This window comes from Gymnoscopelus braueri (assembly GCF_963280865.1).
Source record: "Gymnoscopelus braueri genome assembly, chromosome: 22".
Lineage (NCBI taxonomy): Eukaryota > Metazoa > Chordata > Actinopteri > Myctophiformes > Myctophidae > Gymnoscopelus > Gymnoscopelus braueri.
The window spans coordinates 44,285,512-44,313,365 of record NC_137624.1 but is presented as its reverse complement, the minus strand read 5'-3'; the positions used below and the strand labels follow the sequence as shown (position 1 = coordinate 44,313,365).

Sequence of the window (27,854 nt, the reverse complement as noted above, 5' to 3'; positions counted from 1 at the left end):
GAATAAAACAAGACAAACATCTTTTGAAGCTGCAGTAAATGTTGTCTCCTCCACACGGTGTGTTGTCTCCTCCACACTGTGTTTTTAAAGGTGGCGGTGAGATAAAGATCCACGTGACCAACGAACACTCCCAGTCCACCCTCAGCTCCCATTCCAGCAGAAAGAGCCAGCCCTCCATGTATGAGCAGCTACGGGACATCTCTATAGATAACATCTGCAGGTGAGAACCGCCCTATTCTACATGCACATCACTGAACAGTCCTATTCTACATGCACATCACTGAACAGTCCTATTCTACATGCATATCACTGAACAGTCCTATTCTACATGCATATCACTGAACAGTCCTATTCTACATGCACATCACTGAACAGTCCTATTCTACATGTATATCACTGAACAGTCCTATTCTACATGCACATCACTGAACAGTCCTATTCTACATGTATATCACTGAACAGTCCTATTCTACATGCACATCACTGAACAGTCCTATTCTACATGCATATCACTGAACAGTCCTATTCTACATGCACATCACTGAACAGTCCTATTCTACATGTATATCACTGAACAGTCCTATTCTACATGCACATCACTGAACAGTCCTATTCTACATGTATATCACTGAACAGTCCTATTCTACATGCATATCACTGAACAGTCCTATTCTACATGCACATCACTGAACAGTCCTATTCTACATGCACATCACTGAACAGTCCTATTCTACATGCACATCACTGAACAGTCCTATTCTACATGCATATCACTGAACAGTCCTATTCTACATGCACATCACTGAACAGTCCTATTCTACATGCATATCACTGAACAGTCCTATTCTACATGTATATCACTGAACAGTCCTATTCTACATGTATATCACTGAACAGTCCTATTCTACATGCATATCACTGAACAGTCCTATTCTACATGTATATCACTGAACAGTCCTATTCTACATGCACATCACTGAACAGTCCTATTCTACATGCACATCACTGAACAGTCCTATTCTACATGTATATCACTGAACAGTCCTATTCTACATGCATATCACTGAACCGCCCTATTCTACATGCATATCACTGAACAGTCCTATTCTACATGCACATCACTGAACAGTCCTATTCTACATGCATATCACTGAACAGTCCTATTCTACATGCACATCACTGAACAGTCCTATTCTACATGCACATCACTGAACAGTCCTATTCTACATGCACATCACTGAACAGTCCTATTCTACATGCATATCACTGAACAGTCCTATTCTACATGCATATCACTGAACAGTCCTATTCTACATGCACATCACTGAACAGTCCTATTCTACATGCATATCACTGAACAGTCCTATTCTACATGCATATCACTGAACAGTCCTATTCTACATGCATATCACTGAACAGTCCTATTCTACATGCATATCACTGAACAGTCCTATTCTACATGCATATCACTGAACAGTCCTATTCTACATGCACATCACTGAACAGTCCTATTCTACATGCACATCACTGAACAGTCCTATTCTACATGCATATCACTGAACAGTCCTATTCTACATGCATATCACTGAACAGTCCTATTCTACATGCACATCACTGAACAGTCCTATTCTACATGCACATCACTGAACAGTCCTATTCTACATGTATATCACTGAACAGTCCTATTCTACATGCATATCACTGAACCGCCCTATTCTACATGCATATCACTGAACAGTCCTATTCTACATGCACATCACTGAACAGTCCTATTCTACATGCATATCACTGAACAGTCCTATTCTACATGCACATCACTGAACAGTCCTATTCTACATGCACATCACTGAACAGTCCTATTCTACATGCACATCACTGAACAGTCCTATTCTACATGCATATCACTGAACAGTCCTATTCTACATGCATATCACTGAACAGTCCTATTCTACATGCACATCACTGAACAGTCCTATTCTACATGCATATCACTGAACAGTCCTATTCTACATGCATATCACTGAACAGTCCTATTCTACATGCATATCACTGAACAGTCCTATTCTACATGCATATCACTGAACAGTCCTATTCTACATGCATATCACTGAACAGTCCTATTCTACATGCACATCACTGAACAGTCCTATTCTACATGCATATCACTGAACAGTCCTATTCTACATGTATATCACTGAACAGTCCTATTCTACATGCACATCACTGAACAGTCCTATTCTACATGCATATCACTGAACAGTCCTATTCTACATGCACATCACTGAACAGTCCTATTCTACATGTATATCACTGAACAGTCCTATTCTACATGCATATCACTGAACAGTCCTATTCTACATGCATATCACTGAACAGTCCTATTCTACATGCACATCACTGAACAGTCCTATTCTACATGCATATCACTGAACAGTCCTATTCTACATGCATATCACTGAACAGTCCTATTCTACATGCACATCACTGCACATGTACAGTATGCTCCTTGCATGTTGCCATACCTTTTTGTGCTTACATGTAAGTGTGTCTTCTCCCTCAGGTGTCTGAAAGCAGGGCTGTTGATGGACAGTGTCATCGTCGAAGCTTTCCTCGCCAGTCTCTCCAACCGCCTCTACATCTACCAGGAAAACGACAAGTAAGTAAAGTATGCTGCTGTGGGACCCGGACTGTCTTTAAAGTATTCAAAGAAAAAATAACGCACATCGTCCGCTTTTGTTTTGGTGCTGAGCCAAACTGCAAAAACAGAATCATGAAAAAGGGAGGCTTGCAACTCACTTTAAAATGCTGCAATTTTTATTCACAGCAGCAATAAGACGTTTCGACCCTGCGGTCTTTTTTCAAGTAACTGTGTTTAAAGTACCATTGTGTCTGAGCAGCCTACTGTGTAATATTTATCTTCGCTGTCAGGTAGAAACCTGTGTATGTCCAAAACCTTTTAGCTCAAAACTGTACTTTACAGGACATGGAAAAAATAACCAGTGTTCCAATGGATCCCATTCAGTTATTATTTAGTCACAAGCTCTTGTTAACACATTAACTGCCAAGTATGAATGAATGAATTAATCCGCCACTGCCTGTGTTTTGACCTTATTTCGTCGACCCGTGGAACCCACGATGTGTCCAGGATGTAAACAAAACAAAACAAAACAAAAAGCTGTCTGCATGGAGGGGCGGACGATCGTCTTTTCTTTCATCCGGAAAAGAACATTTTTGTACTTTTTCCACCATTTGCCTTTTTTTCCCGTAGGGACGCCCATCTGATCCCAGACCACACCATCAGAGCTCTGGGTCACATCGCGGTGGCCCTGAGGGACACGCCCCGCGTCATGGAGCCCATCCTGCAGATCCTCCAGCAGAAGTTCTGCCAGCCACCCTCCCAGCTGGACGTGCTGATCGTTGACCAGCTGGGCTGCATGGTCATCACAGGCAACGTCAGTATTCAATGCAATCTTTGTTTCAGACTCGAGGTCCATATCTCATACCAAATGACAAAATACACAACAAATAAATACATTTTTTTTTTAACCCATTAAGACATATACAAGCACGATGTGCGTTATGAGCTTGTAGATCTGCTATTTTTGAAAAATCTTGAAAACTTTTTTTTTATTTTATTTTTTTATTGTTAGGATTTAGAAAACATTTTTAAGAATCGCCTCAGGTCTTACTGGGTTAAAAAAAAGAAAAACATCAAATCAGTCTAACTACAGCTAGCTACACACAATATGCTCACAGTCTGCAGAGGCTGTTGCGCCAATGTCTCCAAATCATGGAAGAGAACCGAGTAGAACTCTTCACAGGGTTCATTTAAAATCATAATAACATGGTTGTCAGACTCTTCTAAACGACACATGAATTTGTACATTAAATGTCTTAACTCATTCACTGCCACAATTATTGCTGGCCGCGTTTGCCCACGGCCAGAGATTTTTCATCGAAAAAAAAAAGTACTCAGGAGCCGAGATACAGAATTTTTAAGTTAAACAAGGAAGTGGATGGGAGTCTAGATCTTCAAAAAATCATATCTCCTTGGTCTTTGGGTCAAATTTGAAAAAAAAAAAAAAAAAGTTTTTTTACGTCAGTGGCAGCATTGGTAAATGGGAATAATTACGTTTATTACGTCAGTGGCAGGGAATGAGTTAAAAGGTCTTGACAGGTAGGTACCCCCAAGTTAACCAACAGCTGGCTGGCACTGTGCCATCTTGGTACCCTCACCAGCAACTGTCAAAGCATCATTGTATGCAACTTTTAGTTTTTGCATGCTGCTAGCCTTGTAGTTACTCCACAGGTGAGATTTCCGCATTCATATTTTTGCCTGGTTATACGGTTTGCAGTGTTGTCTGTGGATGTCTTTGTCATCTGTGAGATCATCAGAGATATGATGTCTGCTGCGGTAAATTAATTAATGTCAAATAAAGTTCACCTTGTGAGTGCAGACTGTTTCTATAGACACTGTGAGTCTGCTATTCATCTATTCATCTATTGACATTAGAGCACGCTCATCTCAGGACTTCTTTCCCCTAGTGTTAGTATTCACTACTCCCCTTACATATTGGTTTTCATTTGCTATGCTGAACTATATTATAATGACTATATAAAACTAGGGCTGCAACTATTGATTATTTTCTTAGTGATTATTCTATCAATGACGTTTAAGATCAATCGAACAATTCGAGAAGCATGTTTTAATTTATTTATAGATCAACAAATTGAACCCCAAAAAAAAATCGAATACATATTTTTATAATCTACTAAATTTCTTTTAGGGTTCTTATCAACTTAAGCCCTATGTTATACTGTGTCTTACAACGGAGTCATGTGAAAATAGCTACAAGCTCACAACGTGTCGCATCATGACGTGCTGTGAGCAAAGTCTGCAACTTTCTGTATTTTTGTTACTGTAAAAAAAAAAAATATATATATATATATATTATTTATTTTTATGTTTTATTATGTGTTTGATGAAGTATTGCACCCTCTATAAAAGCACCTCTCACTGCATACTGAGCATCATGTGTTTGTTGTTGTTCTCCAGCAATACATCTACCAGGAGGTGTGGAACCTGTTCCAGCAGATCAGTGTGAAGGCCAGCTCCATGGTCTACTCTAACAAAGACTACAAAGACCATGGATACAGGTGATGTTCTTATTACTTATGATTCTATATGGTCTACTCTAACACAGACCATGGATACAGGTGATGCTTCCGATCATACTTATGATTATAGTAGTGTTGGAGTAACTGTGACGTCACGTCCGGTTGAGCATGTGAGTGAAGACGCAGCGTGAGACGCTCCTAAGCTTTATTTATTATATAATGGACTAACCCGGGCAAATACCTTAAACTTTCACTCAGTTTTAACAAAAGGAAAGAGATAACAAAAGGAAAGAGATAGAAGTAAGAAACAAAAGAAAAGGGTGTATAACTCTAAGTTTGTGATCCTGTACACGTGTTTTTGGATGCACCATGGCTACCCGCAGCAAAACTACCGTTGTGCTATCACCCGAGTTGGAGAAACTTCGCACTGTTCTAATTGAGGAACTGGGTGCTACTTTAATCACAACTCTTAAAAAGACACTCGATGATGCACTAAAGCCAATCACGGCCATGCTGGATGACATCAAAAAGACCACGGCCTCCCACGCCGTTAAGCTGACTGATATGGAGACTACATTGTCTGATCATAGTGACCGTATTACGGCGCTAGAGGTATCATGTTCTCTACTACAGTCAGACAATGAACAAATGAAGTCTAAATTATTAGACATGGAACGGCGCGGTAGACGCTTCAATTTGAGGGTCGTCGGTATCCCGGAACAAACGGAGGGTTCAGACCCGGTCAAGTTCATGGCCGACTTCTTTGTGGAGGCCTTGGGAGATTGCTTCACCACCCCCCCGACCTTGGACGCAGCTCACCGCATAGGACCTCCCCGCAATACAGCGTCTGGATCCAAGCCACGGGTCTTCATCGTGAGATTTCATTATCTCCAGGATAAAGAGCGTGCCCTGAGGCGCAGAAGAGATCAAAACAAGTTCCGTGAGAATATTATATTACTCTTCCCCGATCTGCCAGCCAGCGTCGCTAAAAAGCGAGCCTCATTTGCCGAGGTGAAGCACTCCTTTTGGAAAAAGAATGTCAAGATATCTACGCAAGACAACGGCAGCCTACGGGTGGTCCATGAGGGACGAAGGAGCGTGTTCGATTGCCCGGAGGAAGCCCAGAAATTCTACGATTCACTCTTCTCTGCTGGTGAGGATTAAACCGTGGCCTGTGGCCACTTTGGAGTGCAGCTTTACGCACAGTGCGCACACACATGCATGGTTACAGAACAGTCCAGTACTACGGACATAGACAGAGTGAGACGCGCGCGCACACACACAGAGCCCCCATCTGCTTATCTGTACTGACTCCCTGCTGAACTTACCCACGCAAGTTATGCCATTGCCTATTGAATATGGGTTCACATACGCACGCACACACACACACACACATACATACATATTCACACAATTACAATTTACATATGGACGTTGATTGACTGTATAGCGCGTGCTTGCACAAACGCGCACCCACGACTCGCACATACATGGTCACAGTGCTCAGTCGTGCTTTTTATTTATTTTTTCGTTTCGGTTCACAACTAGAGCCAGGCCATAATTTTTTGTTTGTCTTTCTCTGATTCATGACTTCTCTTTTTTTTTTCTTTTTTCCCTCTCTCTCTCTCTCTTTCTCCTCTCGCCTTCTCTCTCCCACTGAAATTAATTTTCTACTTTGTCACATATAGTCATGGGAAGCTATAAATTGGCTTATTTAGAGAGTTGTTTGTTAAGGAGCAGTAGGGACCATAACTAGAACCTTTCTGTCAATATGGGAGAGTTTGTATGTGCCTTTAGTAGGAGTTTCTTTCAATCCGTTTGTTTATTGAGGGAGATTACTGCTTGCACAAAGTATTACATTTAATGAAATAAATTGAACTAAACTTTTTTCCTGGTGGTCACAATTACATCTTTTTCATTATTTTTTCATTATTTTCATTATTTTCTACCTCAGTTACAACTACCTTTGTAACCTAATTAGGATGCTAGAGGTTGAATCTTGTTTTTCTATTATTATCCCAAGAGGGCACCAGAGGTTCAACTTTGATTTTTATTGTGCAGCAGGGGCCATAATTGGATCCCTTCTGTCACTCACCTACTTACCTGCATCTGCTACCTTAAGGTTTAAGTTCATAAGTTTAGACGTACATGTAAAAGAACTTAGGAGCCTCTCCAAAATATGAGAGGTAGGTTTTTGTTCATAATGCACTGTTCCTTCAGCAGTGTATTAATCTGCAGTCTTCGTCATTTGGGGATGAAGACATTTTGTTTATTCGTTGTTTTGTTAGATTTGTGTTTGTCTTTTGTCCTTGTAGATGTGTATTTGAGTGTAGTGTTTTTGTGTGGCTCTCTCCATTGTTCATCCCTCCACCTGACCAGCTATGTCTGCATGCAATTGTTATTATTATTATTTTTCTGATTTAAAACATGAATACAGTTAAAGGTTTAAAAATTATCCATTTTAATATCAGAAGCGTTATTCCAAAGATTGACGAGTTGAGAGTCTGGGCAGCTACATATAAGCCTAATGTTATCACTCTTTCAGAAACTATGTTAAGTAGTATTATATCTGATGAAGAAATCCAGATAAATGACTATGTTTTGTATAGAACAGATAGAGATAGAGCAGGAGGTGGTGTGGCAACATATGTCGTTTCTAGTCTGGGGTCGGAACTTGTGGTTCCCCGGGTTGATTCTGTGAATTTTGATTGTCTTTTTGTTAAGTTAATTTTTCATCAAAACAAGCAGTTGATCATAGGTAATTTTTATAGGCCCCCATCGGCTCCTGTGGAAACTATTAGATCTATACTGTCCACAATCAACTCTCTAAATTGTCCCTTGGAATTAATCTTTTTAGGGGACTTGAATTGGAACTGGCTTCCTCGTTTCTCTTCAAATGAGAAGAAATTATTTGACAACATAAACTTAACTCAACTTATCACTGAGCCGACCAGAGTTACTGAAACAACATCAACACTATTAGATTTAATATTTGTTTCACATCCAGATAGGATTATTAAATCAGGGGTCCTCTCCGATTGTTTTAGTGACCATTCTGGAATATTTTGTGTTTGGAAGATAAGAATTCCCCGTCTTCCTCCAAAATATATAAATATGAGACAGTGTAGAAACATAAATACAGATAATTTTATTCAGGATGTTGTTTCAGTGGACTGGAATAGGTTTCAGTTGATTCCTTTTGTTGAGGATGCGTCGAACTTTCTTTTAGATGAATTTGTCAGAGTTATTGATAAACACGCTCCTTGGAAAACAGTAAGAGTTAAAGGTAGACATTTACCATGGATCAACTCAGATCTCATAGGTCTCTTTAAACGTAGAGATACGGCTTGGGCAAAATACAGATCTACTAGGGACCCAGTTGACTGGGACTCTTATAAACATTTGAGAAATATTTGTAAGACTCAGACTAGAAATGCCAAGGCTAATTTTCATAGGAATGGACTTTCTCAAGATTTCAAAAATCCCAAACAGTTTTGGAATAAGTTGAATAGTATTCTTAAACCAAAGAAAAACTCTGTTCCTCAGATTCGTGTAAATGATGAAGTTGTCCATGACCCTGCTCTTATCTCTGATGTGTTTAATCGTTTTTTTCCCTCTGTTAGTAATTCTTATTCTTTTGATTCTCCTTATTTAAATAATCATGTTAGTAGTCCTATTAATGGTTCATTTTCATTTAGACGAATATTACCTACAGAAATTTCACAAGTTATTTCAGAACTTAAGGTTGGATGTGCCTCTGGTCCAGACGGATTAGAGGCCAAGTTTATTAAATTAGCTTCTCAAGTTCTCATCTTCCCTCTTGCAGATTTATTTAATTTGTCCCTATCAACTTGTCAACTTCCATCAATCTGGAAATGTGCAAAGGTCACTCCACTTTTTAAAGGTGGTGATCCTTTAGAAGTTAATAATTATAGACCCATTTCTATTATCTGTTCAATGGCAAAAATATTTGAAAAGCTCATTTATAATCAATTATCTAAATATATTAATGATCTCAATATTTTATCCCCATTTCAGTCAGGTTTCCGCTCCAATTTCTCCACTACTACTGCTCTTGTTAAATTTTCGGATGATGTATACTCCGCCTTAGATAAGAGTAAATTATTAGGTTCTATTTTTATTGATTTATCTAAGGCTTTTGATTTAGTTGATCATTATCTTCTTTTGGATAAACTTTATGATTTTGGCCTTTCTCGACAGGCATTACTTTGGTTTAGTTCCTACCTTCATAATCGTCGTCAGTGTGTTTCTTTTAATGATGTTAAATCGGATTTCTTGGTGATGGAAAAGGGTGTACCACAAGGATCAATCTTAGGTCCTTTACTTTTTTCCATTTTCATTAATGATCTTCCCAAAATATGTACAAATTGCTCCATACAGTTATATGCTGATGACACAGCTATTTATACATCTGATTGTGATATATCCAAAATTCAAAGCTCCTTGCAAACGGAATTCAATCTGGTTCAAAAATGGCTTTTAAATAATAATCTTATATTAAACAAGCAGAAGTCGTGCAGCATGGTGTTTGGTACTCGGTATTTTCTTAATCGTACATCCTCTGAATTATCTATTTTTTTTACAGATGGCTCTCCCCTTAAAACAGTGGAAACATTCAAATACTTAGGCCTTTGGTTAGATTCGGAATTTTCTTTTAAGCCCTATATAGATTCTCTTAGGAGTAAAGTAAATAATGGTCTCAGATTAATGTATAGATCAATAAACTGTTTTACTTTTCAAATAAGAAAACATATTGTTCAGCAGCTTCTACTTCCTATCATTGACTATTGTGACATCATTTATCAGAACACCTCTGAGACACATCTTCATTCGTTAAATGTAGTTTACAATAATATATGTAGATTTGTACTCCGGTGTCCTTACAGTACACATCACTGTGTTCTGTATGATACGTTAAACTGGTTATCTCCTCATGATAGGAGACATTTTCATTGGTTGCTTTTTGTTTTTAAATGTATTTACTTTAATTATCCTTCTTATTTGAAAGAGCTTTTACGTCCGTTCAGTTCAAGATACCCATTAAGACATACACAACAACCTGTTTTTGAGGTACCTGTCGGTATAAACAAAGAATTTGGGAGACGTTCTTTTAAGTTTAAAGCACCTTCTGATTGGAACAATTTATCCACTTCACTTAGATCAATTATTTCATTTTCTGTTTTCAAAATATCTCTGCTTGATTCCCTAAAATCTAACTGTTCTTGCTTTTAAATTCATAAGGTTGGCTTAACGGAAAGACAATCGGGGTTCGCGGAGTCGGCTTGGGGGGTTATGGGTTTTGACTTCGGACTGGAGATGACATATGTTGCCATGTATTCTTGTTGAATTTGATTTCATAATTGATTGTTTTATTATTATTTTATTTTTTCATTTTTATTATTATTTTTATTATGGCATAACAGATGTAGACTGGTCTGGGATGGTGTGAGAGCCCTTATGTGTATGTTTTGTTGTTGTTGTATGTTATGTGATTGTTTTGTGTCAGTGTTTGTGTGTTGTGCCTGAGGACCCCCTGGAAGACGAGATGCTGCATCTCAAGGGGTTTATCCTCCAATAAAATTTTCAAATCAAATCAAAACTGTACTTCATTCTACAAAGCCTCAAAAAGGAATGGGAGATGGAAGGGGGGGAGGAGGGGGGGGGGGGTCAGGTGGACAGTAAGGCCTCACCAACACGTTTCTCAGATTCTGCGGTCTGTTGAAGACCACCCGTGGTGGTGCGGAAGGAGCCGACGCACACGTGCTCTTTGAGGGCAGGGTCTGTGGAAATAGTGTTTATTCATGAATGCGGCCATGTCTTTAGCTAGAGGAGTGGTCTTCATTTAGTTTAGTCTATTATTCTTGGCTCAGCTCCTGCCCAACACAGGGTTTGGGTGTCTTTCCTTTCTTTTCATCACATTTAGTGAGTAGAGGACAGTATTGAACTCCAGCAATTAACATGGCAACATCTTAGAAGTTATTAGCTGAGCTGCTAAGCGATTGTGAAACTATTGTTAAGTACGTTTGTGTATGCTGTATGTTTTTTGTACAGTATATCACTGTCATAAATGACTCTGTATCATCATCATCATCAGGCACGCTGGTGTGTAGATCTGTTCTTTTTGGAGCGTAAAACCTTCCCTCAAGTCTGTCATTGAGCATTGATAGCACACTGGTGTCAGAGCCTCCTCATTGTGTAGGAGCCATGAATTGCTTTATTGTTATTATGATGGCTATGTTTGGTTATTGTTATGTATATATTTGGTCAATTCCCTGTCACTGGTGTGTGTGTGAGTGGATGATTGAGTGACGGACATAGGGGAGGATACCTGGTTAGCTCCAAAGCACCACCTGACCACCTGCTGAGAACAGACAGAGAGAGAGAGAGAGGTGGTGTTTGGGAGCCGTACTTTTTGTTGACCGCTTTATACACTGTATTTTGCTTCATTGTTCATTCATTTGATTGCTGTGATCACCCTTTGCTATGAGTTTAAGCACCTTGACCTAAGTTCTTTATATTTCTTTAATAAACCCCTTAAACGCATTGTTTGGATCCAGAAAAATCTTCCTTTTGTTTGTGTAGCGCGTCACACAATAGACCTGGCCCATCTCATCTCCTCTCGCGACTTATTTTAGTTTAGTTCTCCTACAGTCGCAGTCGCATACAATATGATTGATACAGTCCTGAACATATTTTGGGAACTCTGTAAATTGATAGCAGCTGTGGGTTGACCTTGCTGTCCTCTGTTATCCTGTTGTGTCTCTAGACACTGTTCCCTGGCTGTTGTAGCGGATTACCCTTTAAATTCACATTTGTTTGGGGTGCCAGCCGGCTTTTCAACCGACACATTTTTTAGAGTGAAGACCTAAACCCACCACAACCCATCATTTCCACACCAAACCGTTTTCAGTCACAATTGGTCACAGAGAAATAGACTCAATTCAACACCATATATTTCTGAACAGTTCACATGAAATAAAATAACACGCAGTCCTTGTTTAAATCAAAAAGTACCTTTTTAGGATTTCACTCATTCCTCAGTTCATAATTCAGTTCCGCTTCCAAGCAAAAAAATACCAGGCGGAGCGCGGAGGTTGGAGGAGTTTTGAAGTGGGGTTATTTTGTTTATTTTGGGCGTGGATCTGTTTCCTAAACGGCATTTATTTTGGGATTTTTTGAGAAGAGCGCTAATTAACACATTCACTGCCTGAATTATTTTCACTGCCTATTATTATTCATGGCAAAGATTTTTCAATGAAAAAAAAAAAGTACTCAGGAGGAGCCGAGATACAGAATTTTAAAGTTTTAAGTTAACAAGGAAGTGGATAGGAGTCTAGATCTTCGAAAAATCATATCTCCTTGGTCTTTGGGTAAAAAAAAAAAAAAAAAGTAAAACTAAAAACGAGTTAACTCGTTCTAGGCAATCAATGTGTTACATTAGGTGCCAGCATTTTTTCATAACAACTTACGTTGGGTGCCAGCATTCTCCCCATTGACTGCGCTTTGCTGTTTAAAGCTCTAGACTCCACGAGGAGCAAATCCATGTAAAAAAAAACATCCATTCATGTTGCGCGAGGACCCTGGCTACAGCCTGGAACGGTAATATTTCACTCGCGAGTTACAATGGGGGGGGATCGCGCATCGCGCATGACCGGTTTTCCCCACCGGAAACAGATTCGGAGATATAGGTGTTTTAAAGAAGGAAATAGACAGGAAGTGGATGGGAGCCATGTTTTTGTTTCCGGTGATCTATCTGGCCTATCCTTCTCAAGATCACAATGGGTACTCCCAGAGCTGCTCTAGCCCCGCCCGTGTGGAGAAAAACGAAAAAAACAAAAAGACATATTTCACGGTCTGGACCGTGTTCGGCACCAATGCGCTACTCTGTGAAAACACGGTCCAGACCGTGTTTGGCACCCGATGTGTTAATAGGCTCCAACTCTCCACAAGAAAGCTTAAACTCCAGCAACCGGGCTCCCCTTTACCTTCGGTACCATGGCATGGAATCCCAGATCAATGTGTTGTTCTCCTGGTATCTATTAGACACTGTTCCCTGGCTGTGATCAATGTGTTGTTCTCCTGGTATCTATTAGACACTGTTCCCTGGCTGTGATCAATGTGTTGTTCTCCTGGTCTCTATTAGACACTGTTCCCTGGCTGTGATCAATGTGTTGTTCTCCTGGTCTCTATTAGACACTGTTCCCTGGCTGTGTGTTATTCTCCTGGTCTCTATTAGACACTGTTCCCTGGATGTGATCAATGTGTTGTTCTCCTGGTCTCTATTAGACACTGTTCCCTGGCTGTGATCAATGTGTTGTTCTCCTGGTCTCTATTAGACACTGTTCCCTGGCTGTGATCAATGTGTTGTTCTCCTGGTCTCTATTAGACACTGTTCCCTGGCTGTGATCAATGTGTTGTTCTCCTGGTCTCTATTAGACACTGTTCCCTGGATGTGATCAATGTGTTGTTCTCCTGGTCTCTATTAGACACTGTTCCCTGGCTGTGATCAATGCCCTGGCCAACATAGCAGCCAACCTGCAGGCTGAACACATGGTGGACGAGCTTCTGGTCAACCTTCTGGAGCTGTTCGTCCAGCTGGGCCTGGAGGGCAAGAGAGCCAGCGAGAGAGCCTCAGACAAGGGTCCGGCACTGAAGGTACGCTACGCCACGCAGTGGGTCTCAAACCGTCTTTCCAGGCACACTGGTGTGTTGGATGACAAGTACATATGTGCTCTTTGTGACAGATACACATTATTATTGCAATATTTACAATTGTACAAAAAGTTATGAACTGTTTTTATTGTATTTACTATATCATTAAATAGTCTTAAAGGAGGAGTTCACCCAAAAAATGACTTATTTTCTATCAATTGCACACCCTATGAAGCCTTGAATCCATGGATTATTTTTTGTTTTTGTCGCATTCATAAGCTAATAATTTGATTCCCGTCTCCTACCGGCTAATGTATCCGGTAGAAGACACAAAGTAGATTATTTGTGTCTCCTACCGGAAATACACACGGTCATCAAATTATTGTCTTAGGAATGCCACAAAAACAAAAATAAATCCATGAAATCAAGGCTTCATGGGGTGTGTAATTGATAGAAAATAAGTCATTGTTTGGGTGAACTCCTCCTTTAACACAGTCCCTGCCATTTGACAGGGAGATCTCCGTCATTTCAAATCCACCCGTTCAGTTCACAGCCATTGACGGAGATTTTGTTTTCGTTTTTCACACAGAACCAGGAGATAACGTGATCAAAAGATTTATTACTCCATTCACTTCCTGGTTAAAGTATTTGGGAAATATTCTGTATCTCGGCTCCTGTGTTTTACTATGTATTTTTGGCGAAACATGCTATTTTCTACAGCGTATAACAAGCAAACGGGAGGACGCGATGACATTTTTTCCCCCACGGAAGCACAGTGAAACCCTCTTTGATTAGCAACCATCAGGGGATCCATCATACTGTGGATAAATATTCTGTGGTTCTTGAAAGATTAGTCAGAATGCTTAAAAATGCTGGCAGTAGCTACAGCCTGTTTTAGAAAACCCCTGGTAGTGAATGTGTTAACAAATAACAGTTTTTTTATTATTAACTGCAGTAGCGGACACACACACACACACACACCCCCCACACACACACACACACACACACACACACACACACACACACACACACACACACACACACACACACACACACACCTATACGCCTATACTTCAGTTTGTCTTGTACTTCTCTGTTTCCTAGGCATCAAGCAGTGCTGGGAACCTGGGCGTGTTAATTCCAGTTATTGCTGTAGTAAGTACTTGACATTGTTTTAATAGTTTTGACCTGTACTCATAATAACGGCTTCCTGATAATAATTATGCTTCATCTTGCAAACCACTGGACCGATAAGCCCCACGGGCCCTATCTTGCTTGCCGCCTTACCCCTTATGCCTAAACATTTCAGGCATTTTTTTTACTATTTTGAAAAACATTTTTAAATTGTTCAAATAGCCGATCTACAAGCTCACAATGTGTCGATGTAGATCGGCTATTTTCACTATTTTAGTTTCCCACGTTTGTTCTAAATTTGGGTGGTACCAGATCTTAGGTTGTCTGATGTTGTGGTTCTTAAATACCAATCCCATTCAATTATTTTAATGCTTGCTTCATTTATGCTCTGTGTCATGGACAAAAAGTAGATAATTTATTTATTATATACGTATAAATCAGACTCGACTATTCTCTGTGTCTCTTGGTAGCTCACTAAGAGGCTGCCTCCCATCAAAGAAGCAAAGCCACGTCTGCAGAAGCTGTTCAGGGACTTCTGGCTCTACTCCGTGGTCATGGGCTTCGCCGTGGAGGGATCAGGTTGGACGAGCATTCCTTCAATCAATCATAATTTCATTCAATCGTATCTTCAGCTCATGTTGAATGAATCCATTCAGTGAAATATTAGCTCTTGTGTTTTTATCCCATTAAGACCTGTGACCGATTCTACAAACTGTTAGGATTCTAAATCCTAACAGTTTTTTGGAAAAAAAAAACCTATGTTGCTGTCAGTGGTTCTCAAACTTTTTCATGTCAAGGACCCCCAAAATGATATGTATTTGGCCGCGGACCCCCCATCTCAAAACATTTTGTTCCAAGGACCCCCCAGAAGCAACGATTTGAGCTACAAATGTTCGCTTTAAAATATATATATATATTCAAAGATTTGCACACATTTTCATGATTTTTCAAAAATAGCAGATCTACAAGCTTGTAGATCTGCTATTCTTGAATAGCCAAAGTGTAAAATAATGCTCTTTAGCTCAAATGAAAAAGTGACACAGATATGCGTCCCTGGTCTTAATGGGTTAATTGGGACAAAATATCAGGCTAATTTCCGAATCATTTCAGGCATAATCTTTCTGATAATTCTGTTTTTTTTTAACCCTTCCAGGTCTGTGGCCAGAGGAGTGGTATGAGGGAGTGTGTGAGATAGCGACCAAATCTCCGCTCCTGACCTTCCCCAGCGGAGAGCCTCTCCGCTCTGAGCTGCAGTACAACTCTGCCCTGAAGAATGACACCGTCACTGCGGTGAGGAAAGGAGTACACCCTGACCCTGACCCTAACCCTGACCCTGACCCTAATACAAATGACACCGTCACTGCAGTGAGGAAGGGTACACACCCTGACGTAGCTCTGGTCCATAGCATTAGGAGTTCTCCTTAACGCTATGGGACTTTCGAGCCTTTGTACACAGGCTGCGCAGCCTCTCGTCTGTAGTAAAAAATTAAAAATACACTTTCGCTACTCACTAAAACAAAGAGGGTTTTATAGAGTTGCCTAGTCTACTAAGTGGGAACACTCTGAGCCCCCCACCTCACGTCTAAAATGCACTTTTTGGCCAGAAAATAAAATATTTCACCGGAAGAAAAAAATTGGTCAATAGAAAAATTCCATTGACCAGATCTGTAGGGGGCGCAGTGGAGTAACCAAAAACATGTTTTCCTTCCGGTGAAATATTTTCTTTTCTCTCCAAAAAGTTGATTTTTAGACGTGCGTGGGGGGCTCGGAGTGTTCCCACTAAGTAGCGTCTTTGTTTTGGTGAGTAGCGAAAGTGTATGCTTTATTTTTTACTACAGACGTAGAGGCTGCGCCGCCTGTGGTGCCGCGGGTGTGAGGAGAAAGGATGGAAAGTCCCATAGCGTTAAGGAGAACTCCTTCTAACGCTATGGACCAGAGCTAACCCTAACCCTAAAGAATGACAAGGGTATACCAGCATCCAGCATATGACATGCCCAGAACAATTGCCGCCAGGGTAACAACATGTGGCTTAATGGTTCATTGTTGCTGTGTTTTCAGGCTGAGTTGAATGACCTGCGCAGTACCATCATCAACCTGCTGGACCCTCCTCCTGAAGCCAGCGCTCTGGTCAACAAGCTGGACTTCGCCATGTCCACCTACCTACTGTCAGTGTACAGACTGGAGTACATGAGGTACGTACGGAGCTACTTACTGTCAGTGTACAGACTGGAGTACATGAGGTACGTACAGAGCTATTTACTGTCAGTGTACAGGCTGGAGTACATGAGGTACGTACAGAGCTACTTACTGTCAGTGTACAGGCTGGAGTACATGAGGTACGTACGGAGCTACTTACTGTCAGTGTACAGGCTGGAGTACATGAGGTACGTACGGAGCTACTTACTGTCAGTGTACAGGCTGGAGTACATGAGGTACGTACGGAGCTACTTACTGTTTGGCTGCGGTCAGTAAAGTCTTTACATACCGGAGGCGTGGCGTATAATCATCATTTGTTTTTATGTCTGGAGTAGGGATGTAAATGATCGATTAATTCATTAATTGATAACCTTATCGATCGATTAATTGATAAGCGCCGTTTTTTAGGACCAAAAGGAACATTCTTGTTGGAAACCAAACATGAGAGCAGAAACATAATTGCCTTGATGTATAGAACATTAACGAGCATCAACGAGCATCAGCTGGTCACAGACACACACACCTCCCCCTCTGCTCTATGCTCTCTAAGTCTCCATGGGGTGGGTACCGCTCATAATTCCGACATCCCACTACTCCGACTACGTAGCTTCCGTGTGCGGTTAGGGTTAGGGTTAGGTATAGGGTTAGTAACCGTCGGAAAGGCGAAAAAGCGGCGAAAAAGCGGCCATAGCTGAGTGGTTAGTGAGCCCGCCTAGGGAGCCAGAGGCCCTGGTTGCCCCAGGTTCGATTCCAGGCCAGACCAGCATATGTGTCTATGAAATGAAATGTGTCCCTGAGCAAGACTCTTAACCCCTAATTGCTCACAGACCCTCATTGGAAACAAGACCGCAAGGACTTTCATGAACGACCTGTTAAAGGAGAAATCCGGACATTTTAAGTGTTATCTTTGATGTGTCGCTTATCACTCACCATCCTTGAAAGGGACGTTGAGTTATTTCAGAGAGTCCCGTGTCGTAATTTTTTCGACCCCCTCCGTTGGCATAATGGGAGCGCGTGCCTAAGTGAAATTCGTCTATTATAACCGATGCAAAGTTATTTTTTTCTCTACTACTACTCATTGTAGAGTCTCATGATACTCAAACATGCACTGAAAGTTCCTGAGAGGCTAATGCTAATGCCGAACGAGCTAACGCTGGTTGCTTGTTTCTCTCCCAGAACCTGGCAACTCGGTGTTGCCAGGGAGAGATAAAAAGGATTTATCCTTATCCTTATCCTTATGTCGGCATCCCGACAATCCATAGAAAAAAAGTCATTTTGTGGGTGAACTATCCGTTGGTTCATTCATTCACATGGTGACCACCACTGCATATTAATCATGTGCCAGAGGTTTTTTAGAACCGGGTACATCCAGTGCCAGCGCTCTTACCGTTTACGCTGATGTGTTTAGAGCTGTAGAAGCCACGATGAGGATCCGGATGTAAACAAAGGGTGCGTGCGCGATGGCCGAGGGTCCTGTCTAACGACTGGAACAATAATATTTCTAACGTGATCCACCATTGCAGAGTGAATGTGCGTCGAAAATGGCTCGTTTTAACCACGGTAAAAAGATATGGAGATAAGGACCTTTTTCTCAAGATCCTATCATTGGAGAGGACGGGAGGTAGGTTTTTTGGACAGGATTCACATCCGTCCATTCCATTTTACAGGGTCATTCCTAAGTTGCGTATTTTTTTTAAACACACGTAGATCTACGGTTATGGCACTCGACGGGTGTATTTGCAAAACCGTAGATCTACGCGTTTGGCACTCAATGTGTTAAGTTGATGAGCTGATTTATACTTTGTCGTATGATGGTGTCCCGCACTGAAAATAGACTATTCTACAAGATCACAACACGTTGCGTTGCGTTGTAATAAGGCATTACTGGCACTTACTGTACATTACTGATACAGTACACGTACAATACCTACTTCTTCATGTCTCCTCCATGTGTTCTCATCATCTCTTAGGATGACTTCCTGTTTGGATTCCGATCGCTTCCAGGTCATGTTCCGCTACTTTGAGGACCGGGCCATACAGAAGGACAAGTCTGGTAAGAGTCACCGTGTCAGTGAGTGACCGCTCTGTCACATGTAGAAGTACCTTTATTTCCTCTGAAACCATTGACCATCTTCTCTCTGCAGGCATGATGCAGTGTGTCATCGCGGTCGGCGATAAGGTCTTTGAGATCTTCCTGCACATGATGGCTGATAAAGTGAGGGGGATCTTCTTTACACCTTGCACATACTGTAGGCTTTTAGTCCATGAGCCAGACAAGATTTCATTATCGAAAGAGTGGGCAAAACCATACCTATATTAAATTGTTCATAGGGTCAATACGAGTAAATCAATATATGATAACCTTTCCACAGGAGCAGCTTTTTCATGGTTATCACACATTTTGTTATTTTCCCCATACGTACATGACAGGTGAAAAAAATGACAACATTTAAAAAAGTTATCATAATGAAACTTCCTGAGTTGATTACTTACATGAAGACAATGATTTATCGTATTACAAGTTTTCTGAAATTGTATATTTAAATATGCAAATTAGGCATTAAGAAAATATGCCCGAATTTGTATAACTTTCCAGAATCAACATTGGAACATTGGACAAAGCCAGAGTGAACATTCTTATTTCATTTTGTTAAGATGTTGCAGTCAAAGGTTTTTAACGGGGGAATATTCAATATCTGGCTCAATTTTGGGGCTCTGGCTCATGGACTAAATGCCTAATTTGCATATTTAAATATACAATTTCAGAAAACTTGTAATACGATAAATCATTGTCTTCATGCAAGTAATCAACTGATGACTCTGATAACAATTAACTGATAACTCTTTTTTAAATTTTGTAATTTTTTTCACCTGTCATGTACTTATGGGGAAAATAACAAAATGTGTGATAACCATGAAAAAGCTGCTTCTGTGGAAAGGTTATCATATATTTATTTACTCGTATTGACCCTATGAACAATTTAATATAGGTTTGGTTTTGCCCACACTTTCGATAATCATTGCTCAATTTTGGGGCTCTGGCTCATGGACTATTTGTGTCGTGATGTGTTCTGAGTTTGATGCCCATACAATCAGTGTTGATTTTGACAGCAAATTTTTATTTAGTTTTAGTCATAGTCTTTTGAGTAATATTCAAATATACTCAATATTTTAGTCATCTGAAATGTTTTCGTTTTTGCCTAGTTTTAGTCGACCATATATCATAAGATTATAGTCAGGGGTGCACATAACTGGTGCGCAGGTGCGCATGCGTCGTCAAAATGCATGCTGCGCGGCACATCAGACGAAGGGAAGCGCTTTCGCGCACCCACAGCTGTGACCGCTGGGACAGGAATTTACTTCCTGAAGCCACACTCACACAATCACGCTGAAGCAATCCTGACACAGTCAGTCGCGCGACTCACACGCAGCACGCTGTGTTACAGGCACTCGTCACCGATGATGAACGCACCGTAATGGTGCAAAATGTGCCGTGAACGTCCCAATCTGGCGGATAAAATCAGCGCAGCACAGGGCACCAACCTTGGGGGGGGCGGGGGGGCACCAAATGGCGCGTAAAAAAACCCGGCGGATTTTAGAAGCAGGGCGCTACAACATTGAAACGCGCCGGTGAAGCGTCCTTTTTTCTCTCACCGGACCCTTCATTTGGTGAGCACCAAGTCACATCTCCAGGTGCTCTTCTGAGTACTAGACCCAAAAAGTTATGTGCACCCCTGATTATAGTCGACTAAATCTACAGCTGATTTAGTCGACTGAAATGTATTTTGGCGGTGCCTTGATGATGATTTTACACTTGGTTGCATGCTGAAAATGGCCGATCTACAAGCTCACAAGTCAGTGAGCTTGTAGATCGGCTATTTTCAGAGCGCAACACCCGAGCGCAACCAAACATTAAATGACTTGTCTTTCAGTTCTACTGGATCTCTTCTCCACTAGATCCCTCACTAACATTTGAGTCAAGTTTTTATCTGTTGACGAAATTGTCAATATATTTAGTGTTAGTTTTAGTCATCATAGCTTAGTTTTTATTTAGTTTTCGTCAGTGTAAAAAGGTAGTCGACCAACATTTTCCATCATAGTTTTAGTCGTCCAAATCAACACTGTATATGATAAGACGCCATGACGTCACAGTGTAATGCTAAACTTTATTTTCAGCCAAAGACCAAGGCCCACGAGGAGGAGTTGGAGCGCCATGCACAGTTCCTATTGGTCAACTTCAACCACATCCATAAGAGGATCCGCAGGGTGGCCGACAAATACCTCTCTGGACTGGCCGAAACGTGAGAGTTTAAATTAACACGCATGTCTGCTGTTTTCACGGACATGACACATCATTGTTGATGTAGGGGTTCTTACAGCAGTGGTTCTCAAGACCTTTTTCATGTCAAGGACCCCCAAAATGATATGTATTTGGCCGCGGACCCCCATCTGAAAAGGTTTTGTGCCAGGGACCCCCATAAAAAAAAGATGTATATGGCCGACCGTCGATGCTTGCACACTGGTCCACCCAAATCTAAATGAAGTCCCGTATCCCGTAATAATCATCATTATGCAGATATCTCTTTTACCCACTGTAACGTACTCTCACAAACATAGACTGCTAAATATAATACTTTCATAATGTAGTAATGTGTCTAAAAGAGGACTGATACCTTTTAACCCATTAAGACCTGAGAAGATTCTAGAAATGTCTTCTAAATCCTAACAATTTTTTGAAAGAAAAACCCACATTTTCTTTCCTCGATTTTTCAAAAATAGCAGATCTACAAGCTCATAGCGCGGCACTCGGTGCCGCGCTATGAGCTTGTATATCTGCTATTTTTGAATAGCCAAAGAAATCTAAAGTGACACAGATGCGTTCCAGGTATCAATGGGTTAAACCAAACAGTGCAATAGAAACTGCAAAGCAAAGACAGAAAGACCCTTGACAGTGCATGCAACGACACTTTGAATATATATGAAATAATCATAAATGCAGTATTAACCCATTAAGACCGGGAAAGCATCTATCATTTTAGATTTTAACCATTATTTTATACTTTGACTATGAAAAGTATAGCAGATCTACAAGCTCGTAGCACGGGCGGCACCGAGTGCTGCGCTACGAGCTTGTAGAGCTGCTATTTATGAAAAATCTTGGAACATTTGTGCAAGTCTTTGAATACATACATTTTTAAAGAACATTTTTAACTCAAATCTTTGCTTCTAGAGGAGGTCCCTGGAACAAAAATATTTTACAAATATTCACTTTAAAAAATATTATCAAAGATTTGCACGCATTTTCATGCATTTTTTAAAAATAGCAGATCTACAAGCTTATAGCGCGGCTATGAGCTTGTATATCTGCTATTTTTTAATAGCCAAAGAGATCTTAAAATGACAGATGCGTTCCCGGATTGAATGGGTTAACAGTATATTTGTTTGATCTTCAGTTTCCCTCATCTGCTGTGGAGCGGCCGTGTGTTGAGGACCATGCTGGACATCCTGCAGACACTCTCTCTCTCCCTCAGTGCTGTAAGTGCTTTAAAACCCACTCTGTACTTCAATTATCCTCTTAAAACCCTACTTTATATACTTAGTCATACGATGGCGTTGCATGAAAGTGGCCGATCTCGCTCGGGTGGGCGCAGCGCTGAAGTGTCTGCCCGCCCACCCACCGCGGAGGAGGTCGAGGGTTCAAATCCTCCGCCGTGGTGCCACCCGGCTTTGTCGAGCGTTCTACTACACGAACACATTTGGCTCCATGTTCGTTCGGGGGAGGGGAGGAAGGTGATGCAGCAGCAGTGATAACACACAGTAATGTGCATGGGGAGGAAAGAATTGGCATAACGACTGCTTTGGGGAGAAAAATATTTAAAAAGAAAATAGCCAATCTACAAGCGCACAACATGTTTGTGAGCTTTTCACCTTTACTTTAGCATATACATGTAGACCTTTTGCCTAAATTGGCCAAAATATGGATGCCAGGGTTAATTAATGTGGTATTCCTGCATGCTATCCTTTGAATCTCTACTTTTCCATATTTTTTTTCCGATGAATTGAGTACCGTACAAAGGACCCCAATGGAAACAAGTCATAGTGCTTTCTTGGGTTTAAAATCCTCTTAACAGGGGCGGCCAGGGGCGGCCATAGCTGAGTGGTTAGTGAGCCCGCCTAGGGAGCCAGAGGCCCTGGTTGCCCCAGGTACGATTCCAGGCCAGGCCAGCAGATGTGTCGATGAATTGAAATTTGTCCCTGAGCAAGACTCTTAACCCCTAATTGCTCACAGGCCCTCATTGGAAACGAGACCGCAAGGACTTTCATGAACGGACCTGTTAAAGGAATTATCCTTATCCTTAACAAACCTCGTTTTGAACTTTATCTCCCTGTGCTTGTCTTTGCAAACTGTTGATAAAGTATTCAATCAATCACAATGAAGTGTAACATGACGTACATCTGTCAACGTGACGCCATTGATTCTCTACGTTACAGGACATTCACAAAGACCAGCCGTACTACGACATTCCAGACACGCCCTACAGAGTGACGGTCCCCGACACGTACGAGGCCAGAGAGGTAGGAGAAGCTCTACTGTTTAACGTTAAACATTAAAATATATATTCATCTGTTCATTATTCAACCCATTAAGACCTGGGACGCATCTGTGTCACCTTTTTGATTTGAGCTAAAAAAGCATTATTTTACACTTTGGCTATTCAAAAATAGCAGATCTACAAGCTCGGTGCCGCGCTACGAGCTTGTAGATCTGCTATTTTTGAAAAATCGTAAAAATGTGTGCAAATCTTTGAATATATATTTTCTTTTAAAGCGAACATTTTAACTCAAATCCTTGCTTCTGGGGGGTCCCTGGAACAAACTATTTTGAGATGGGGGTCGGCGGCCAAATACATGTCATTTTTGGGGGTCCTCGACATGAAGAAGTTTGAGAACCACTGATATAGAAACATACGTTTTTCAGAAAACCGTTTGGATTTAGAAGACATTTTGCAGAATCGGAACCTCAGGCCTCAATGGGTTAAACATTAAAATATACATTAATCTGTTCATTATTCATCCCATTAAGACCCCTGAGGCCGATTCTACAAATGCCTTCTAAACAGTGGTGGAAAGTAACTAAGTACATGTACTTAAGTACTGTAATTAAGTACCATTTTGAGGTATTTGTACTTTACTTGAGTATTCCCAATTTCCAATACTTTTACTTCTACTCCGCTACATCTCAGAGGCAAATATTGTACTTTTACTCCACTACAGTTATTTGAAAACTTTAGTTACTAGTTACTTTTCAGATATAAATTATGATATTATAAAACATACATTAACCACTTTAGCCCTATTTTGTACGTAGAATATTTGAAAATAGCCGATCTACAAGTTCACAACGTGTCGCATCGCGACGCGTTGTGAGCTTGTAGATCTGCTACTTTCAAACATTTTAGTACTTTTACTTTTGGTATTTTAAGTACATTTTGATACCAATACTTTTGTACTTTCACTCAAGTAAATTTTGAATTCCGGACTTTAACTTGTAACAGAGTACTTCTAAATAGCAGTATTGATATTTTTACTTAAGTAAAACATTTGAGTACTTTTTCCACCACTGCTTCTAAACCAGTAGTTCGCACAAGATTTTTCTAAAACGTTCAAAAATGGCAGATGTACAAGCACGCAGTACGGCAAGAAGTGACGTGCTGTGAGCATGTATATATCTGCTATTTTTGAATAGCCAACGCTAAAATCTAGAATGACACAGATGCGTTCCCGGTTTTAATGGGTTAACTATGTTACATTTATTGTCTCCGCCAGGCCGAAAGGCATGGCGAGAGAGTATGTTTTACCTCCTGTCCGTCCGTCCGTCCGTCTGTCTGCGAGCAGCTAATCTCCGGCACCGTCGGCCCGGTCGCTGCGAAAACTGTGCACACACACTCCCTGGATGCCAATTCAGAACTTCTGCCCCAAAATGCTTCACATGGGCCTGTTATAGTGCCACCAGGAGGCCGATTTCTGCAAAAACCCATTTTTGGATATTACTCCTACAGATTTTGTCCAAACATCACGCAAATTGGTACACAGTATCTCTATAGTCATGTGATCAAGACGGATCTGTCCGATATTTCATATTTGGCTTCCAAAGTTTTGCAGGATTGGTCCGTTTTGAACAAAAGGTCTCAAATCATGAACGCAGTGTGCAATGTCCGTGAAAATTTGCACACACATTCTCACTAGGCCGAGGAAGAAATGCCACCCTTTTCACATTGGCTTATTATAGCGCCACCAGGAGGCCACGATAACCTACCTGACCTGGCGGAGACCTAGTTACATGATTACCTTCTAGTTACATGATTGTGTTGAATTAGAATGGGACTGCGGTTCCATTCTATCTATGCAACGAATCTACTCGATCTGTGTGATTTCAGAGCATAGTGAAGGACTTTGCTGCTCGCTGTGGGGAGATCCTGAAAGAGGCCATGAAATGGGCACCGTCTGTCACCAAGTCTCACCTGCAGGTAATCTATCTACCGGCCTGTTTGCTCCTTGCTAATTGGGTGTTGTTGGTGCAAAGATAGACAGAGTTTACACAAATAAATGTCCTCCTAAAAATGAGATTCCTGATTTCGTGGTGGCTATGTTCTGTATGATGCTTTCTATCTGTCAGAGCATTAACATTCATACAAATATTAAGTTCATTAGGTCGTATTGGTCCCTGATAACATCAGTAATACAACTGTAATTTCACCATTATGGCCTGAAGGGGGTTGCCCTGGTTGTTCTAATAACTAGGGGTGTAACGATACGTTTTAACAACGATTCGATGCGTATCACGATACTTGGTTGTCGATACGATACATGAACGATACAGGACAGGTTAATTTAGAACGATACGATTCGATTCAATGATTTAAAATCGATATAGTAACTGTTTATTTAGCCAAAAATTCTGTGTGAAAAATAAATACCTGGAGATAGTGGATATAAACCTCTCTTTCTCTTTTTTCTTCTTAAAATTGCTAAATACAACGCACAAGTACTTAGTATTGATAAAAATGTATTATTTGCATTGCAAAACGATTCGATACGATACAAAGTCAAACGATAACGATATTTTGCTGTTTGCATAACGATGTAGTAGATCGTTGAAAATTAAAAACGATTTTTCGATGCAGTTAATATATCGTTACACCTCTACTAATAACCATTCAATGTTGTTCTATGTTTCAGGAGTATCTGAACAAGCATCAGAACTGGGTGTCTGGTCTGTCTCAACACACCGGGCTGGCCATGGCGACAGAGAGCATCCTGCACTTTGCTGGATACAACAGACAGAGCACCACACTAGGGGTGAGTCACACTTTACACTGAAGCTCATTCCCTTCATTTAGCATCGTTTAGTTGCTCTTCAGTCATCAAATATATGTAAGTGAAGTGATAAAAAAAAAAAACTCTGGAGAAATAAGAAGTAAGAAGAACATAAGAAGTAAAGAAACAACTAATTCAATAGACCAGTGGTTCTCAAACTTTTTCATGTCAAGGACCCCCAAATTGACACTTATTAGCCCGCGGACCCCCATTTCAAAAGATATGCCAGGGACCCCCATAAGAGAAGATTTTTTACGTCTCCAGCAGTGATTCTCAACCATTTTAATTTCAAGGACCCCCAGTTTGACATGCATTAGAGGCTACAGACCCCCATTTAATGGCATTTCTATCACTTGGACCGCAATTTATATTGTAAAATCTATGTCAATTTAACTCTGAGAGTGTACAAACGGAACCAAATGGACCCGTTAGGGTCCATTTGGTTCCGTTTGTACACTCTTAGAGTTACAGACCCATAAGGGTCCATTTGGTGCCTAATCTATCATTTAGCTGGGGACCCCCCGGAACTCCCTCAAGGACCCCTGGGGGTCCCCGGACCCCACTTTGAGAACCAATGCAATAGACAGTGCTCATGATAAATGCATCGCAGAAACAAGATGCTAATATTACTATGAGTGAAGGAAAGTACATGAATCATAATGCATATAAAGAAGATGCATTGAACCGCTGAAACCCTATATACAGTACTTGACTTACCCCCCAATTTGGTCCCGTTTTTTAAATAGTATTTGGTATGACCCGGCCGGAGGTTTGAACCCCGACCTCCCAATCTCAGACACTTTAACTATAAGTCCACTGAGCTGGTATACTAGGTTTACATGTGGTTAAATGATATTCTTCAGTAAATATGTTTCAGTGAAATACTATAATGGTATTTTCTAATGCAGCAGAAGGTCATTGGTGTCAAGCAGGAACAGCAAAGGGCAACAATATGAATACATTTGAACCTAAAATACATACGAACAAACGGAACAATTCGTGTTCTAATAACAAATGTTTATTTTGTGTCCACAGACCACTCAGTTGACTGAGAGACCAGCCTGTGTGAAGAAGGACTACTCTAACTTCATGGCTTCTCTCAACCTCAGGAACAGATATGCTGGAGAGGTAAAGCTACCCACCCAATCACATCCCTGACGCTTAGCACTGGATGAAGCTATCGCTAAGATAAACTGCAATAATACAAGTTAAAGTTAACCCATTAAGACCGGGAAGTAATCGGTGTCATTTTGAGATTTCTTTGGGCTATACAAAAAAAGCAGATATACAAGCTCGTAGCTTATATACGAGCTTGTAGATCTGCTATTTTAGAAAAATCGTGAACATTTTTGCAA

General features: G+C 40.7%; 1 protein-coding gene across 2 annotated transcripts in view; it reads left to right on the top strand.

The window, feature by feature from the left end:
• LOC308077930 (phosphatidylinositol 4-kinase alpha-like) overlaps positions 1–27,854 on the top strand; it is a 123,263-nt gene that overhangs the window by 32,259 nt on the left and 63,150 nt on the right. For both annotated transcript variants that reach the window (XM_080418939.1, XM_080418938.1), the window contains exons 14-30: positions 91–220; positions 2,561–2,656; positions 3,269–3,452; positions 5,057–5,157; positions 13,626–13,794; positions 14,896–14,946; positions 15,396–15,504; positions 16,079–16,215; positions 16,984–17,117; positions 19,092–19,174; positions 19,266–19,336; positions 21,298–21,422; positions 22,575–22,656; positions 23,614–23,697; positions 25,560–25,649; positions 26,362–26,481; positions 27,535–27,627. In XM_080418939.1, the coding sequence (XP_080275065.1) occupies positions 91–220; positions 2,561–2,656; positions 3,269–3,452; positions 5,057–5,157; positions 13,626–13,794; positions 14,896–14,946; positions 15,396–15,504; positions 16,079–16,215; positions 16,984–17,117; positions 19,092–19,174; positions 19,266–19,336; positions 21,298–21,422; positions 22,575–22,656; positions 23,614–23,697; positions 25,560–25,649; positions 26,362–26,481; positions 27,535–27,627 (1,859 nt within the window). The remainder of the gene's footprint in view (positions 1–90; positions 221–2,560; positions 2,657–3,268; positions 3,453–5,056; positions 5,158–13,625; positions 13,795–14,895; positions 14,947–15,395; positions 15,505–16,078; positions 16,216–16,983; positions 17,118–19,091; positions 19,175–19,265; positions 19,337–21,297; positions 21,423–22,574; positions 22,657–23,613; positions 23,698–25,559; positions 25,650–26,361; positions 26,482–27,534; positions 27,628–27,854) is intronic.